This window comes from Babylonia areolata, chromosome 9 (genome assembly GCF_041734735.1).
Source record: "Babylonia areolata isolate BAREFJ2019XMU chromosome 9, ASM4173473v1, whole genome shotgun sequence".
Classification (NCBI taxonomy): Eukaryota; Metazoa; Mollusca; class Gastropoda; order Neogastropoda; family Buccinidae; genus Babylonia; species Babylonia areolata.
This window is the reverse complement of record NC_134884.1, coordinates 541,451-560,951: the sequence shown is the minus strand read 5'-3', so window position 1 is coordinate 560,951 and position 19,501 is coordinate 541,451. Positions and strand designations below refer to the sequence as shown.

The window sequence follows — 19,501 nt, the reverse complement described above, 5'->3', positions numbered from 1 at the left end:
GGGGGAGGGGGGTGCGGCCATTGCGTGCTCCTCGAACGGGTCACTGTCCTCAGGTTAAAGACGATCGTCAATGGAAAGAAGGCCGTCAAGATGGAGGAGGGGTGGGGAGGGGGAAGGAGGGTGCTGCATTGACGTCACAGCGGCAGATGGCCAGAAAGGGGTGTATAGTAAGGAGGGAGGGAAGGGGGGAGGTGGAGGGGTGGTGGTAGTGGCAGTGCTGCAGTGTGCACGGACATCAGCAAGGTGTCAGCACAGTTCCCAACATTCCAAGACCCCTAACGTGCACCGAACGGCCTTCACCTTGCGGACCTTCGGGCTTTGAGCCTGAACTCACGGACAGTCAGAAGGCCTGCACTGCCTCCCCTCAGTCGATCTTGTCGTGGTCAACCCACTGAGAGATATTTTTACATCTACATAAATTATATCTATGGGTCACCACACACACACATCCCCAGTCCCCCCTGCCTTCTCCCTTCACAACTCCCCCCCCCCCCCCCCCTCCCGCATCTCTCTGTTCGTGGCAAATGCTGGCGTGGAAGGCCTTCCAAGACGCCAGGGTGTAAACAAAGCGGCTGGCGTCACTCTGGGTTCAACCATGCCCCCCAACCTCCCTCCTTCCTATCTAAAACGTCCTACTGACGAACCATTTATTGCTCCAGTTAGCCGCAAGCTCGCTGCAGAACTCAGCCTGACATTACACAGTGCTGTGCAAGAAATTTCCTGTTTGCTGTTGCTGACAAAAGACGCTGACATCATATGGTTATTTCCAGCTGAGCGAAACGCGGTCACTTTGTTGTTGGTGTAAACCACACCCCTTACGCCAGCTGATTGGCTGAGCTTCCAAGATTGACAGGAGCGGTCACATACTGGGCTGCTGTGAAGCCGACGTCAGAAGTGTGTAATCTCTCGAAGCGAGTGGACGGGATATGTTCAACAGGAACAGCGGACCAAGTGTTCGCTTCTTGCGATGTGATAGAACTGTGCTGGAGATAGATATTTCTTTTCAATATGATGCGATGCCATGTTTGTCTGCCCGATTCCCATGTGTTGGAAATCGAGGTGGACCAGAAGGCCACGGGCCAGCAGTGTCTTGACAAGGTAAGCCATTGTGACTGTCACGTTTGTGGCAAACTTCTGGGAGGTAAAACTGCCAAACCACACAAACGAATTTCAGAGTGCTAATATTTTTCGAAATGGCTCGTATAAAATAGCAATATTTACGTTTTACACTGTTTCCAGTTTGCAGAGTTTGGGTGTACCGTTTGAAAGAAAAGTCACTCAGTGTCTATCACTGCTAAAATTAGGAAGAAGTAATTTATAATCATGCTTAATAGTCAACGAAACAAAAAACAAAAAAACAGGCTGATTGTTCAGAATCAGAGTTGTGTACATGTTTGTCTGGTTGTCGTCACACATAATTTAAAGACCACGAGCGCTGAAAGAAAAGAACCCATCCAACATAGCTACTCGGAAACAGACAGCAGAAACTGTCAATTATTTTGATTGATTGTGCTTTTCAGCGGCACAGTTCGTTCATGAAGGTCAGATCAAACATTGAAGTTAAATTTTCAGTCATAACATTGGCCTGGTATGTCGCGAAAAGCGAGCAAAAGAAGGCGAAGGCACAATGTGCATACAGCTGTACCCAATCAGCTGGGCCATCATGGCTGACCTCCTTCGATCAGGGTCCAAAGTCCAAGTGCTGCCTTTGTTCTGATCACACATCGGACACGCGTGTTTCTGGTGGTTGGGAACGTTGGGGTCTGGCATGCCGGTGTGTGGCAACGTGTGGTCTTGCACTGAAGAGCTGTGACGGTCACTTTATGTGTCAGTACCGGTACTCTGAAACAGTGTGCACACAGTGACAGTCCATCTCCCTGTTTCGTTCTGAGAAGCATCAGTGTTTCAGTGTGACGTGTGTCACATTTCCTGCCCACTTCTGCTGTTCGTCACTAACTCAAAATCAGTTAGTGGATGATTTACTACTTTTCAGTCCACTAAGGCTTAACCTTAACTGGTCCATATTGTCACTTGAGACAGGAATGAAAGGAAAAGAACACGTACTATAGCTTGCTATCGTACTATAGCTTGCTTTTGTCATTCTAGTGACAGGAACAGTACTTCATTCTTGGCTCATACTACTAGTCATAGTCATTATATTGGTGCTTTCTCAGCAGTAACAACTTACATTCATGCATTACATGCATGACACACACACACACACACACACACACACACACACACACACACACACACACACACACACACACACACACACACACACACTAGCATGTAGGGAAAATTCACCAATATCTATGGAGCAGAAGGAAGACTAACAGTAACAGGTGTGTGCAGGTGTGCACAATCTTTCCTGGTTTCTGGTTTCACAGCCAGGATTAATTACCTACACAGTGCCTGCCTGCCCCACCTCCCATTTCACAGTCACTGACTCCAAGACCTCTTGTACGCTTCAGACAAAAACACAATGCTCGCTTGTAGTTCATTAGTTGCACTCCCAATGCATGACATCCATGCTTGCCCATTACTATGTTGCTTGCTTGGGTAGGGGATATTGGTCAATCATTCGAGCATAGCATGGGGAAGGGGAAGAGAAAGTTGACTGGATCAGGGCACTGTCTGTCTCTTGTAATGTTAACTGGGTAGTACTGGTACACAAACTAAACTTTTGACCCACTGATGGAGAATGTGAGGGGAAGGGGAAAAGAAAGGTGACTGGATCAGGGCACTGTCAGTCCTTTGTGGTTTTTATTACACAAGCTGTGCCGGCTGATGCAGAATATGGGTCACAGTATGTTACTGTTAACATAATATTTTTGGGGAAAATTTCCTATTTGACCTGGACATCAGGTACAGTTTGTCTGAAGAATTGCATGTCATTGGCAGTGGTAGTACATTGGATACATCACTTTACATGACTGAAGACTGGCATGTCTTTGGTAGTACAGTGGATACATCACTTTACATGACTGCCATGTCTGTGGTAGTACAGTGGATACATCACTTTACATGACTGCCATGTCTGTGGTAGTACAGTGGATACATCACTTTACATGACTGAAGACTGGCATGTCTTTGGTAGTACAGTGGATACATCACTTTACATGACTGCCATGTCTTTGGTAGTACAGTGGATACATCACTTTACATGACTGCCATGTCTGTGGTAGTACAGTGGATACATCACTTTACATGACTGCCATGTCTGTGGTAGTACATTGGATATATCACTTTACATGACTGCCATGTCTGTGGATTTCATGTATCTTAATGTTAATGTTCTAATCTTATTGGCGTGACATATGTTATGTGCATGCATACGTTGTTTGTGTGTGTGTGTGAGTGAGTGTGTGTGTGTGTGTGTGTGTGTTTTACTTATATATACGATTTATTCCCTTGATGTTTTTATTTATGTATTGTTGTACAATACCTTATGGTCTTAACGTGGGTGTGGGTGTGTGTGCGTGCGTGCGCGCATGTCATTTTTAGTAATCTTATACCCTTTTTTTGTTGGATGTTTTCATTTGTTAATATTGTTGTGCAATACCCTATTGTCTTAACATGAGTATGTGTGTGGGGGGTGGGGGGGTTAGTATATCGTCAGCTATTGGGAATTCTTATTTGACTAGTTTTAATCTCTTCTTATGTTGCGCATGATTTTATGCCAGTGTTTACAATGAGCCTGTGATTGCACAACTTAATTTCCATGTGGATTAATAAAGTGTTTTTGATTTGATTGATTTGATTTGATTGTGGTAGTACAGTGGATACATCACTTTACATGCCACATGGAAACAGAAAGGTGACTTCCCTGTCACTTTTGTCCAGCCTCAGTTGTACTTTTTTGAGATTTGATCAGGGGCAGTGTTGAACAGCGTGCTGTGTCAGATGTAATATTCCTCTCCATTCACTCTGTGAAGTCACTGGAGCATCTTACTGAATAAACTGTTCACTACATTCCTCCAGGTCTGTTCGGTGTGTGTCAAACCCTGGATCTGTGAAAGTGTAATATCACATTAATAATGATAATCATTTGATTGATAGGTCAGTCACTGAGTCCGTGTCTGACCTGTGATTGCAGTGATTGGAGCGGACAGACATGTATTTCATCATCAAGAGAAAGTTCTTTAGCAGAAAATTATATGAAAAACTTATAGAAGCAAGCTATGGTTCTGCCTTTAGCTAATTAATACTGGTAAAGTGATATTAGTAATAATACTAATACAGTTACGATAATAGAACCGTGACAATCATTAAAAAGTGACTGTGTGTACATGTAGTGAAGGCAGGTTAGGAAGCAACAGTGCATGTTTTTGTCAGCTACCGAATGTAAACCAGGTTGGAAAATGTCACTGTGGACATTGCGGACAATGGTTTTTGTTGTTAACAATTACAAACATGCAGCAGTAGCTGCCCTTGTGTTTGCAGTGTGTGAGACTGAGAGGAAGTGAGGAAGAGAAGAGGGCCATGGCTTTTTGACTGGCATTGTGTGTGGCCTGCGGGGCTTGAAGTGTTTGTTCAGCTCCTGGCACACAGCCACATGGTCTTTGCTTCTTTCCCCCTCAACCCTCCAACCTGTGGTCTGGTCACAGTGGTCAACACACAGCCATGTGGCCTTTGCCTCGTTCCCTTAACTCTCTCCATATGAACGGTGAAAGAGACGATGTTAACAGCATTTCAACCTAATTACCATCATCAAAATATTGCAAGCGGAAGGCTCTTATACTGAAGAGGTGAATGTTGACAAAGAATACCACAATTATGACGACGGAAGCTAAAGATTGGGTCATTCAGACACCCACTGGACATCCGAGGGGTCTGTATAGAGGAGAAGAGAGGACTGGCCATACTGAGTGAGTTAACCCTCCAACCTGTGGTCAGGTCGCAGTGGTCAACACACAGCCATGTGGCCTTTGCCTCGTTCCCTTAACCCTCCAACCTGTGGTCTGGTCACAGTGGTCAACACACAGCCATGTGGCCTTTGCCTCGTTCCCTTAACCCTCCAACCTGTGGTCTGGTCACAGTGGTCAACACGCAGCCATGTGGCCTTTGCCTCGTTCCCTTAACCCTCCAACCTCTGATGAAAAAATGGCGACTGCTGGACCTTTTAAAACAAAGTTACAAATGATAAAGGGTGGTGAAAAATCAAAGGTACACTACTGAAAGATGAAGATTTATGACGTTTCGAGTCTTAGACTCTGCCATTCAGTCAGGCTTCAATCATGCACACTTGTAGTTGTGCACAGGTACATATATTATTACCATGTTATACATACATGTGTGTGTGTGCAGGTATGTGAGCAGTTGCGAATTCTGGAAGTGGACTACCTGGGGCTGCGGTTCTGCGGCAACAAGCAGGAGCAGCTGTGGCTCAACCTGCGCAACCGCCTGGACCAGCAGGTGTCTGGCCATCAGCCCTACCGCTTCCACCTGCGTCTCAAGTTCTGTGTGCAGCCCCACTCCATTCAGCAGGACATCACCAGGTGGGTACCACTCCCTGTGTAGTGTTAGTGACATCACCAGGTGGGTACCACTCCCTGTGTAGTGTTAGTGACATCACCAGGTGGGTGCCACTCCCTGTGTAGTGTTAGTGAGTGACATCACCAGGTGGGTGCCACTCCCTGTGTAGTGTTAGTGACATCACCAGGTGGGTACCACTCCCTGTGTAGTGTTAGTGACATCACCAGGTGGGTACCACTCCCTGTGTAGTGTTAGTGACATCACCAGGTGGGTACCACCCCCTGGTGTAGTGTTAGTGACATCACCAGGTGGGTACCACTCCCTGTGTAGTGTTAGTGACATCACCAGGTGGGTACCACCCCCTGTGTAGTGTTAGTGACATCACCAGGTGGGTACCACTCCCTGTGTAGTGTTAGTGACATCACCAGGTGGGTACCACTCCCTGTGTAGTGTGTGTTAGTGACATCACCAGGTGGGTACTGACACTGTGACCTGAACAAATCATGTACCCATCAGTCTTGCAGCTAATCCAATGCATGATTGGATAACACTGATAGGTCAAATTGGTAGGTCCATCATGGATGACAGATAGGTATAATGAGGTCTTTCCATCCTGTTGGTAGGTCCATCATGGATGACAGGTATAATGAGGTCTTTCCATCCTGTTGGTAGGTCCATCATGGATGACAGATAGGTATAATGAGGTCTTTCCGTCCTGTTGGTAGGTCCATCATGGATGACAGATAGGTATAATGAGGTCTTTCCATCCTGTTGGTAGGTCCATCATGGATGACAGGTATAATGAGGTCTTTCCATCCTGTTGGTAGGTCCATCATGGATGACAGGTATAATGAGGTCTTTCCGTCCTGTTGGTAGGTCCATCGTGGATGACAGATAGGTATAATGAGGTCTTTCCGTCCTGTTGGTAGGTCCATCATGGATGACAGATAGGTATAATGAGGTCTTTCCATCCTGTTGGCAGGTCCATCATGGATGACAGATAGGTATAATGAGGTCTTTCCATCCTGTTGGCAGGTCCATCATGGATGACAGGTATAATGAGGTCTTTCCGTCCTGTTGGTAGGTCCATCATGGATGACAGATAGGTATAATGAGGTCTTTCCATCCTGTTGGCAGGTCCATCATGGATGACAGATAGGTATGATGAGGTCTTTCCATCCTGTTGGCAGGTCCATCATGGATGACAGATAGGTATGATGAGGTCTTTCCATCCTGTTGGCAGGTCCATCATGGATGACAGATAGGTATAATGAGGTCTTTCCGTCCTGTTGGTAGGTCCATCATGGATGACAGATAGGTATAATGAGGTCTTTCCGTCCTGTTGGCAGGTCCATCATGGATGACAGATAGGTATAATGAGGTCTTTCCATCCTGTTGGCAGGTCCATCATGGATGACAGATAGGTATAATGAGGTCTTTCCATCCTGTTGGCAGGTCCATCATGGATGACAGATAGGTATGATGAGGTCTTTCCGTTCTGTTAGGTCTGTCTGGTGGTGATGTCCTTGGTAAAGAGGCCAACATGTTTTTTCCTGCCTCGTTGATTTAGTTCCTTGAATGTGTGTGTGTGGGACTGTGTGTGGTAATGTTCTGCCTTGCAAGTTGTTCACCGCACTGTTTTCCTCAAGAGGACTGGTGGGAGTTGGGTCACTGACGTGTGTTGGCTGATGTGCTTTGGCGTGTGGCCAACCTCTGAAACAAGACTGGTTTCTCTGTCTCACAGTCAGCGCCCCACCAAGGACTGTTGTGTCCTCCCTGTGTCATTTGAACACAGTGTTGGTCTACTTACAGCTGTGTGTAGTGGTGCTATGGGGTGGTGTGCTCTTGTGTGTGCACTGCTTCAGCTGGTTCAGACCTGTGTGACTTGTGTCAAACAACACAAGACTTAAGTTCTACAGTATACTGTATACACTCCCACATCAGATCTATAGTATGAATAAATTGATATAAAATACCAGCATTGTAGTAGTATTTTGTACTGTGATGGATGGTTGCTTTTTACTATTTTGTGTCTTGTTCCATTGTTGATTGTGTTTATAAATTAAATAGTAATAATGTGCATTTTCTTTCTGTAATGTTCTATATTGTGTATGCAGACACAAATTTAACAAATGCAAGGCATTATTACTGACTGCTTTGACTGCATGTGTGTGCGCGGACCTCTGAACTACAGACGGGTGTGGCATGACCTGTCAGTGACAGTGGTGACACACTGACCATGTCAGTGATTGTCCAATGATCAGAGTTCCAGGCTCCTTTTCAGCTTGGTGTTGTGTCCTTGAGAAAGGTGCTTTACTCTGTCTTTCCTCACTCCACCCAGGTGTGAATGGCCACCTGACTTAGAGCGGGGAAGATTATAAATCATTAAATGGCGGAAAGAGAGGATTGGGCCCCACCTTCCTATGCCCAGTCCTAGACACAGTGGATGTGAATGTACCGCCCAGATGGTCCTTAAATTGATAAAAGACTTTGGAACGTGAACAGTTTTAACCTTTTCTTTTTCTTTTTTTTTTTTAATATACATGTAATGCGATGTAGGTTGATGTGTGTGTGCAGACCTTTAACTGATAGAGGTGTGTGTAAGTGTGTGTGCAGACCTTTACCTTACACAGGTGTGTGTAAGTGTGTGTGCAGACCTTTACCTTACACAGGTGTGTGTTGGTGTGTGTGCAGACCTTTACCTTACACAGGTGTGTGTTGGTGTGTATGCAGACCTTTAACTATACAGGTGTGTGTTGGTGTGTGTGCAGACCTTTACCTTACACAGGTGTGTGTTGGTGTGTGTGCAGACCTTTACCTTACACAGGTGTGTGTTGGTGTGTGTGCAGACCTTTACCTTACACAGGTGTGTGTTGATGTGTGTGCAGACCTTTACCTTACACAAGTGTGTGTTGGTGTGTGTGCAGACCTTTACCTTATACAGGTGTGTGTTGGTGTGTGTGCAGACCTTTACCTTACACAGGTGTGTGTTGGTGTGTGTGCAGACCTTTACCTTACACAGGTGTGTGTTGATGTGTGTGCAGACCTTTACCTTACACAGGTGTGTGTTGGTGTGTGTGCAGACACCTGTACTACAAGCAGGTGTGGCAGGACCTGAAGGCGGGACAGTTGGTCCTGAAGGGTCAGGAGGACCGCGTGGCCAAACTGGCCGCCCTGGTGGCCCAGGCTGAGTTTGGAGACCAGACAGGTAACAGGTACCAGATGGACATCTACCACGACATCCTGGCCACCCTGGGGCAAGGTCAAGGTCACTGTACTACCGACAGTCTTCTGCAGGCCGTGGTGGAGGTGAGTCCCTCCCTTTTTCCTGCCACAAGCATCATGCTTCCTTCGTTTTTCTGTCTGTTGGTGCTTCCTTCGTTTCCTGTCTGGTGATTCCTCCTGACTGTTGCTTCCTTCGTTTCCTGTCTGTTGCTTCCTTCGTTTCCTGTCTGTTAGTGTTTCCTTCATTTGAGTTGAATTTCAACGCCATTCTGGTTCACAACAGTGTTTTGACAGATATTAATCATACATTTATGAACTGTATTGAAAGAGTCATGGGTTGAAGTTGAGGTGTGTAAACTAAATGTTGTAAGATTCAGTGAAAAGACTTGCCAGTTGATATTAATGAAGGTCATGGGTTGAAGTTAAGGTGTGTAAACTAAATGTTGTAAGATTCAGTGAAAAGACTTGCCAGTTGATATTAATAAAGGTCATGGTTGAAGTTAAGGTGTGTAAACTAAATGGTGTAAGATTCAGTGAAAAGACTTGCCAGTTGATATTAATAAAGGTCATGGTTGAAGTTAAGGTGTGTAAACGTTGTAAGATTTGGTGAAAAGACTTTCCTGTCGGGAATGATAAAGGTCAAGGGTTGAAGCTAAGATGTGTAAATGTTAAAGGATTCAGTAAAAAGTCTTGCCAGTTGTGTCATGGGTTAAAGTTCTGGTGTGTAAGTGTTGTAAGATTTGATAGAATTAAAAAGACTTGCCATGTGTATTGTAAGGGTCATGGGTTGAAGTTGAAATGTGTAAATGTTGTAAGATTAGGTAAAAAGACTTGCCATGTGTATTATAAGGGTCATGGGTTGAAGTTGAAATGTGTAAATGTTGTAAGATTAGGTAAAAAGACTTGCCATGTGTATTGTAAGGGTCATGGGTTGAAGTTGAAATGTGTAAATGTTGTAAGATTAGGTAAAAAGACTTGCCATGTGTATTATAAGGGTCATGGGTTGAAGTTGAAAGGTGTAAATATTGTAAGATTAGGTAAAAAGACTTGCCATGTGAATAATAAGGGTCATGGGTTGAAGTTGAAAGGTGTAAATGTTGTAAGATTAGGTAAAAAGACTTGCCATGTGAATAATAAGGGTCTTGGGTTAAAGTTATGGTGTATAAATGCTGTAGAATTCAGTAAAAAGACATGCCACGTGTGTCTTTCTACAGGAGCACCAGGCACTGTTGGACATGAGTGGAGTGGCGGCAGAGTACCGTCTGCTGCAGGCAATGGCCCAGCTGCCCTACTTTGGCTTTGAGTTCCATGAAGTGCGCTCCGCAATTGGCGACAAGATTCTCTTCGGGGTGGGGCCTGAGGGTCTGCTGCTCCGGAACATGGTGGACAACACAGAGGAGAAGTGAGTGTGGGGCTGTGGGTGGTAACTGTGTTACTGTGCGTGTTTGTGTGGGTCTGTGTGTTACTGTGCGTGTTTGTGTGGGTCTGTGTGTTACTGTGCGTGTTTGTGTGGGTCTGTGTGTTACTGTGCGTGTTTGTGTGGGTCTGTGTGTGTTACTCTGTGTGTGTTTGTGTGGGTCTGTGTGTTTTACTCTGTGTGTGTTTGTGTGGGTCTGTGTGTTACTGTGCGTGTTTGTGTGGGTCTGTGTGTTACTCTGTGCGTGTTTGTGTGGGTCTGTGTGTTTTACTCTGTGTGTGTTTGTGTGGGTCTGTGTGTTACTGTGCGTGTTTGTGTGGGTCTGTGTGTTACTCTGTGCGTGTTTGTGTGGGTCTGTGTGTTTTACTCTGTGTGTGTTTGTGTGGGTCTGTGTGTTACTGTGTGTGTTTGTGTGGGTCTGTGTGTTACTGTGCGTGTTTGTGTGGGTCTGTGTGTGTTACTGTGCGTGTTTGTGTGGGTCTGTGTGTGTTCTCTGTGTGTGTTTGTGTGGGTCTGTGTGTTACTGTGCGTGTTTGTGTGGGTCTGTGTGTGTTACTCTGTGCGTGTTTATGTGGGTCTGTGTGTGTTACTCTGTGTGTGTTTGTGTGGGTCTGTGTGTTACTGTGTGTGTTTGTGTGGGTCTGTGTGTGTTACTGTGCGTGTTTGTGTGGGTCTGTGTGTGTTCTCTGTGTGTGTTTGTGTGGGTCTGTGTGTGTTTGTGTGGGTCTGTGTGTGTTACTCTGTGTGCATGTTACTCTGTATGTGTGTGTTACTCTGTGTATTACTCTGTGTGTGTGTGTTACTCTGTGTGTGTTTGTGTGGGTCTGTGTGTTACTCTGTGTGTGTTTGTGTGGGTCTGTGTGTGTTACTCTGTGTGCATGTTACTCTGTGTGTGTGTGTTACTCTGTGTATTACTCTGTGTGTGTGTGTTACTCTGTGTGTGTCTCAGTCTGTGTGTGTATGTACGTGTGACAGAAGCCTGACTGAATGACACGTGAAACAAATGATAAGCGCCTAAAAGGAACTTGGCTATACCCCGGTGGGCAGCCTGTTGTGCAAATGATTTTGTGTTCCTAAAGCTAGTGTGCTTAGAGCTTGGTCTCAGGTAGGCTGCCTGTTGTGCAGATGAATGGTGTGTTTGTCAAGTGCAGCTGTAGAGGTTGTTGTGTGACAGGAGAGTTAGTGTATAAGTGTCCATATCAGTCGCTGGATGAAAGGGTGCTGACAGACAGGGTGTGGTGGTTGCAGCCTGACGTACCCCAGCATCCACATGGCCACCCACAGGGAGCGGGAGGTGTACCTTCAGCTGATCGACGACTGTGGGGAACAGCTGCCCCCTGTGGGCTACAAGCTGGTCAGTCGGAAGGCGGCGGTGGCCCTGTACCGCTGCATCACCGAGATGCACTCCTTCTACCGCTGTGACACCGTGTCCAACGACGTGTCCAACCAGTTCTGTCGCGACCTCAAGGGCACGCTGGTGTCCATCTTCAACGAGAACTCCGACCTGGGTCAGTGGTGTGATGAGAGAGGGAGTGGGGGTGGGGTGGTCATCAAGTTTATTTTGTTTTGGTTTTTTGTTGATTTGTTTCAGTTTTTAAAATGTGAATATTGTGATTTATTTCCAAGTAGGGTAAGAACATTTGGACATGTCCTGTCAGCCTTACATCTGACACCCAGTACCCACAGACATGTCCTGTCAGCCTTACATCTGGCACCCAGTACCCACAGACATGTCCTGTCAGCCTTACATCTGGCACCCGGTACCACAGACATGTCCTGTCAGCCTTACATCTGACACCCAGTACCCACAGACATGTCCTGTCAGCCTTACATCTGGCACCCAGTACCCACAGACATGTCCTGTCAGCCTTACATCTGACACCCAGTACCCACAGACATGTCCTGTCAGCCTTACATCTGGCACCCAGTACCACAGACATGTTGTGTCAGCCTTACATCTGACACCCAGTACCCATAGACATGTCCTGTCAGCCTTACATCTGGCACCCGGTACCACAGACATGTCCTGTCAGCCTTACATCTGGCACCCAGTACCACAGACATGTTGTGTCAGCCTTACATCTGACACCCAGTACCCACAGACATGTCCTGTCAGCCTTACATCTGGCACCCAGTACCCACAGACATGTCCTGTCAGCCTTACATCTGGCACCCAGTACCACAGACATGTCCTGTCAGCCTTACATCTGGCACCCAGTACCACAGACATGTCCTGTCAGCCTTACATCTGGCACCCAGTACCACAGACATGTCCTGTCAGCCTTACATCTGGCACCCAGTACCCACAGACATGTGTCAGCCTTACATCTGGCACCCAGTACCCACAGACATATGTCAGCCTTACATCTGGCACCCAGTACCACAGACATGTCCTGTCAGCCTTACATCTGGCACCCAGTACCACAGACATGTCCTGTCAGCCTTACATCTGGCACCCAGTACCCACAGACATGTCCTGTCAGCCTTACATCTGGCACCCAGTACCCACAGACATGTCCTGTCAGCCTTACATCTGGCACCCAGTACCCACAGACATGTCCTGTCAGCCTTATATCTGGCACCCAGTACCCACAGACATGTCCTGTCAGCCTTATATCTGGCACCCAGTACCCACAGACATGTCCTGTCAGCCTTACATCTGGCACCCAGTACCACAGACATGTCCTGTCAGCCTTACATCTGGCACCCAGTACCCACAGACATGTCCTGTCAGCCTTACATCTGGCACCCAGTACCCACCACCCACTACTCCCTTCCCCCAAAGAAAAATGTCTAAAAATATATCACTGATGCAAGTTTGGTTTTGCTTGTGAATATTGGTGACTGTATAAGTGCTGACAGGACCTTGTGCTGTAAAAGACTGGCTTTGTCCTCTCTTCTCTACAGTCTGCGGGGCATGATTGTGCAGCTTTGAATCTATGTATTAGTATGTCAAGGTTGTGGGAGAAAAAAATGGTTCAATAAAAAAAACAACAACAATGGAAGATGAAGATGAAGAAAAAACAAACAAACCACAAGTGACCCATGTGGCTCTGTGTGTCCAACAGGCAAGCGGTACATCTTCGACATCAGACGCACCAGTCGCGAGGCATACGACTACGCGCGGAGAAAGCTGTACTCCATGTCGCAGTCGACCCAGTCGCTGGCCACCAGTCAGTGCCACGGCTCCATGCAGAGCATGGACATCGACCGTGACAACAACACGCTGTCCTGCGCCTCGCCGCACTGCATGGTGCGTGTCACAGCCACAGACTGCTCTTTCTGTCTTTTTCCTTTTTATAGTGTGGATGTTGGGGCTGTCCCTGTTTGTCAGCCCTCCATGTGGTGCCCATGAAGCTGCTGACCCTGAAGATTTGTTTACTGATAATGTTAGATTGAGAACTTAAAAACTGTTGTCTCTTAATGATAGAAGGATTGATAACTGAAAAACTGTTGTCTCTTAATGATAGAAGAATTGATCAACTTAAAAACGGTTGTCTCTTAATGATAGAAGAATTGATCAACTTAAAAACTGTTGTCTCTTAATGATAGAAGAATTGATCAACTTAAAAACGGTTGTCTCTTAATGATAGAAGAATTGATAACTTAAAAACGGTTTTCTCTTAATGATAGAAGAATTGATCAACTTAAAAACGGTTTTCTCTTAATGATAGAAGAATTGATCAACTTAAAAACGGTTTTCTCTTAATGATAGAAGAATTGATCAACTTAAAAACTGTTGTCTCTTAATGATAGAAGAATTGATCAACTTAAAAACGGTTTTCTCTTAATGATAGAAGAATTGATCAACTTAAAAACTGTTGTCTCTTAATGATAGAAGAATTGATCAACTTAAAAACGGTTTTCTCTTAATGATAGAAGAATTGATCAACTTAAAAACTGTTGTCTCTTAATGATAGAAGAATTGATCAACTTAAAAACGGTTGTCTCTTAATGATAGAAGAATTGATCAACTTAAAAACGGTTTTCTCTTAATGATAGAAGAATTGATCAACTTAAAAACGGTTGTCTCTTAATGATAGAAGAATTGATCAACTTAAAAACGGTTGTCTCTTAATGATAGAAGAATTGATCAACTTAAAAACGGTTTTCTCTTAATGATAGAAGAATTGATCAACTTAAAAACGGTTTTCTCTTAATGATAGAAGAATTGATCAACTTAAAAACGGTTGTCTCTTAATGATAGAAGAATTGATCAACTTAAAAACGGTTGTCTCTTAATGATAGAAGAATTGATCAACTTAAAAACGGTTTTCTCTTAATGATAGAAGAGTACATGGTGATCTTGATCAGACATGTACATTTTTTAACGGCCGACTCGCCCATCAGTCATCCTGAGAGAAGTATGGGAGGGGAGACAATTCAGTTTGTTACATGAAAAGCCGACAGAGGCAAAAATTGGAAATAAAGACATTTTTTAGTTGGTTACCCAGTTTACTGTCCAGTTGATTGCAAATTCTGTCTTGATGGGTTTTTTTATTTTGATACTCAGTTTGATGTGGTTGAGAGTTTTAGCTGTGTCAGTCTTATGGCCCTGCGTTGTGTGTCCTGTGACTTGTCTTGTTCCAAATAGCATACTGTGTTGTATAGTTTTGTACTGTATTGTATTGCATTATATTGTATTGCATTGCATTGTATTAATTGTGTCTGTCAGTGTCTTTGTTTTCCTGGTGCATTACTACAGCACAGTGCCACCTTCTTTGTGTCTGTCAGTGTCTTTGTTTTCCTGGTGCATTACTACAGCACAGTGCCACCTTCTTTGTGTCTGTCAGTGTCTTTGTTTTCCTAGTGCATTACTACAGCACAGTGCCACCTTCTTTGTGTCTGTCTGTCAGTGTCTTTGTTTTCCTAGTGCATTACTACAGCACAGTGCCACCTTCTTTGTGTCTGTCAGTGTCTTTGTTTTCCTAGTGCATTACTACAGCACAGTGCCACCTTCTTTGTGTCTGTCTGTAAGTGTCTTTGTTTTCCTGGTGCATTACTACAGCACAGTGCCACCTTCTTTGTGTCTGTCAATGTCTTTGTTTTCCTGGTGCATTACTACAGCACAGTGCCACCTTCTTTGTGTCTGTCTGTCAGTGTCTTTGTTTTCCTTGTGCATTACTACAGCACAGTGCCACCTTCTTTGTGTCTGTCTGTAAGTGTCTTTGTTTTCCTAGTGCATTACTACAGCACAGTGCCACCTTCTTTGTGTCTGTCTGTAAGTGTCTTTGTTTTCCTAGTGCATTACTACAGCACAGTGCCACCTTCTTTGTGTCTGTCAGTGTCTTTGTTTTCCTAGTGCATTACTACAGCACAGTGCTACCTTCTTTGTGTCTGTCTGTAAGTGTCTTTGTTTTCCTAGTGCATTACTACAGCACAGTGCCACCTTCTTTGTGTCTGTCAGTGTCTTTGTTTTCCTAGTGCATTACTACAGCACAGTGTCACCTTCTTTGTGTCTGTCAGTGTCTTTGTTTTCCTGGTGCATTACTACAGCACAGTGCCACCTTCTTTGTGTCTGTCAGTGTCTTTGTTTTCCTAGTGCATTACTACAGCACAGTGCCACCTTCTTTGTGTCTGTCTGTCAGTGTCTTTGTTTTCCTAGTGCATTACTACAGCACAGTGCCACCTTCTTTGTGTCTGTCAGTGTCTTTGTTTTCCTAGTGCATTACTACAGCACAGTGCCACCTTCTTTGTGTCTGTCTGTAAGTGTCTTTGTTTTCCTGGTGCATTACTACAGCACAGTGCCACCTTCTTTGTGTCTGTCAGTGTCTTTGTTTTCCTAGTGCATTACTACAGCACAGTGCCACCTTCTTTGTGTCTGTCTGTCAGTGTCTTTGTTTTCCTGGTGCATTACTACAGCACAGTGCCACCTTCTTTGTGTCTGTCTCTCAGTGTCTTTGTTTTCCTAGTGCATTACTACAGCACAGTGCCACCTTCTTTGTGTCTGTCTGTAAGTGTCTTTGTTTTCCTAGTGCACTGTGCTGTAGTATGTATAATTTAGTGCACTGTGGTGTGTTGTATTACAGTTCAGTGTGTTGTGTTGCAGGAGCTGAAGGAGCGGTTAGACAGCCTGGAGGACTCGTTGCTGTGTTGTATCTGTCTGTCCCGCCTGGTGGCCACGGTGCTCTGCCCCTGTGGTCACCTCACCTGCTCTGTCTGTGCCCAGAAAATCTCGGAGTGCCCGCTGTGTCGGACTGAGGTTGAGAGGAGACAGAAGATGTACATCCCCAACTTCCCCCCCTCACCCAAACACACCACACACCCCCACGGCCAGGGCGGTGGGGGGGACGAAGACAGTGTGGGGGAGATGCTGTGAGCAGGGATTGGGGGGTCGGGGGGGATGGTGCAGTGTCGGGGGGGGGCACTGTGAGGTGACGATGGGGATGTGGGAGGAGATCTGTGATACAAGGAGGTTCCTGGCTCTTGTTGGACATGTGGTCACTTCCCCCAGCCTGACGGTGGTCAGGGGTCACAGTGAACCGCCCTGTGCTCATCACTTGGCCTGGCCCTCTGTCTGTCTTTCAAGTCTTTCAGCCCTTCAGGGACACACAGTGACAGTGGGGGGGACGCACACAGCAATGGTGGTTGCAGGGCGGGGTGGGGGACTGCCGGAATCCACAGAAAACAGTTGACAGTGTGAGGCGGTGTTGTACACGGTGAAGGAAAAGGATGTCTGTCTTGTGGCAGTGTGTAAAACCGTTGACAGTGTGAGGCCGTGTTGTACACGGTGAAGGAAAAGGACGTCTGTCTTGTGGCAATGTGTTCAGCAAGGATGGACTGAGTGCGGCTGTGGCGTCTCCAGGGAGGTAACTCATTCATTTCCACGGTGACTGTGAGGGAGGGGAGACAACAGACAATAGTGAACACACTGTGTCATCATCATGACATGGGTCCAGGGAGGTAACTCGTTCATTTCCACGGTGACTGTGAGGGAGGGGGGACAACAGACAGTGGTGAGCACGCCATGTCATCATCATGGTCCAGAAATTCCCTGTTGGGTTTGCAGAATGATGGAGGCCACACACAGGAGGTGGAGTGGTGGGCCAGTACACGTTGTAGAAAAGCAGCAGCCTAGCAAGCCAGAGAACCATGGGATCAGATCCCACACTGGCCTGTACTGTCTCCCCCTTGAATGGTGGTCCGCACACTAGTCATTCAGATTGGGTCATAAACTGAGGTCCTCTTTGTAGCATGCACTTAAAGCCTGTAAAAGAACCTATGATGGCAATAAGAGGGTTGTCCCTGGCCGAGTTCTTTGGAAAAATCCACTTTGTTTATGATAGGAAAACAGGTACACTAGCTATGCACTGTCCGTGGGGACAGCAGTATGAATTTAACACAGAGAAATCTTTTGCGACAAAAAGAATAATACAATACAATACAATACAATGCAAGACAAAATGATGCAATACATTGCAGTACAATGCACAATACAATAAACTACAATATAACAATGCTGGACACACAGAATAAAGCTCTCTGGATGGAGAGAGACGGGTTTTACATGTCAGTGACTGTGGGGACACAGCTCTCTGGATGGAGAGATGACGGGTTTTACATGTCAGTGACTGTGGGGACAGAGCTCTGTGGATGGAGAGATGACGGGTTTTACATGTCAGTGACTGTGGGGACAGAGCTCTCTGGATGGAGAGATGACGGGTTTTACATGTCAGTGACTGTGGGGACACAGCTCTCTGGATGGAGAGATGACGGGTTTTACATGTCAGTGACTGTGGGGACAGAGCTCTCTGGATGGAGAGAGACGGGTTTTACATGTCAGTGACTGTGGGGACACAGCTCTCTGGATGGAGAGAGACGGGTTTTACATGTCAGTGACTGTGGGGACAGAGCTCTGTGGATGGAGAGATGACGGGTTTTACATGTCAGTGACTGGGGACACAGCTCTCTGGATGGAGAGATGACGGGTTTTACATGTCAGTGACTGTGGGGACAGAACTCTGTGGATGGAGAGATGACGGGTTTTACATGTCAGTGACTGGGGACACAGCTCTCTGGATGGAGAGATGACGGGTTTTACATGTCAGTGACTGTGGGGACAGAGCTCTGTGGATGGAGAGATGACGGGTTTTACATGTCAGTGACTGGGGACACAGCTCTGTGGATGGAGAGATGACGGGTTTTACATGTCAGTGACTGGGGACACAGCTCTGTGGATGGAGAGATGACGGGTTTTACATATCCAGACAGACTGGGCTGTCAGTTGGTGCTATGGGGGCTAGGTTTGAGTCTTGGAGTGTGCAGGCAAGGGGAGACACTGCCTTTGCCTTGCTGTTTTGATAAAACCACACACTGAAGTGTTATCTGTTGTTATCAGTCAAAGAGCCAGGGATGCTGATGTTCTGTGTTTTTGTGGATGTCATTGTGCGGTAGTTTGTAGTGTTGGAGGGGACTCTGTGTCAATCATGTTGTGACTGATAATTCTTAATGTCTTTTTTTTATGGGTTTGTATTGATAAAGTGATAAATCCAGCATATTGTACAATGAAAGTTGCTGATGATGTGGAGAGTGTCAACCAATGTATGAAATGTTCAGTTGTTGATAAATGAAAAGTTCAGCTAAGTTCAGTCCAAAGCACTTCTATCATTTTCTTCTCCATGTCTGAAGACCTGTCTTGACAGAGAATATTGTACCTTGAACACACACACCACGCATTGCAAGGTCAGATGTTTTTCCCCTCTTTCCCATTGGTTGGGAGTTCCATCCACAGCCTGAAAATGGTGACTCCAGAATGTGATACAGTGTATTGTGATATCGGATGGATGCAACATGCTCAGCTGAGTCTGAAAATCTATGGGGCCTTAGGAGACATATTTTATCAAAAGAAAAAGTTAGTATAATATATGATCTAGCTATGAACTTCCTTTGGTTGATTGGTTTTAACTGTTGAATTGCCACGCTAGTGGATAGAATGGCACTTGTGACGGGTACAGTGTGATGTGGTGGTGTTTTGGTGTGTGAGTACAGTGTGATGTGATGGTGATTGGTGTGTGAGTACAGTGTGATGTGATGGTGTTTGGTGTGTGAGTACAGTGTGATGTGATGGTGTTTGTTGTGTGAGTACAGTGTGATGTGATGGTGTTTGTTGTGTGAGTACAGTGTGATGTGATGGTGGTTGTTGTGTGAGTACAGTGTGATGTGATGGTGTTTGTTGTGTGAGTACAGTGTGATGTGATGGTGTTTTGGTATGTGAGTACAGTGTGATGTGATGGTGTTTGTTGTGTGAGTACAGTGTGATGTGATGGTGGTTGTTGTGTGAGTACAGTGTGATGTGATGGTGTTTGTTGTGTGAGTACAGTGTGATGTGTTGGTGTTTGTTGTGTGAGTACAGTGTGATGTGTTGGTGTTTGTTGTGTGAGT

General features: G+C 45.7%; 1 protein-coding gene across 1 annotated transcript; it reads left to right on the top strand.

The window, feature by feature from the left end:
- Positions 1–881: 881 nt before the first annotated feature.
- Positions 882–19,207, top strand: LOC143285973 (E3 ubiquitin-protein ligase MYLIP-like). Its single transcript, XM_076593431.1, has 7 exons — positions 882–1,098; positions 5,311–5,501; positions 8,562–8,787; positions 9,918–10,105; positions 11,369–11,628; positions 13,189–13,373; positions 16,170–19,207. Exons 1-7 carry the CDS (start codon positions 1,009–1,011, stop codon positions 16,437–16,439), a joined length of 1,410 nt encoding a protein of 469 aa, XP_076449546.1. The 5' UTR covers positions 882–1,008; the 3' UTR covers positions 16,440–19,207.
- The last annotated feature ends 294 nt before the right edge of the window (positions 19,208–19,501 follow it).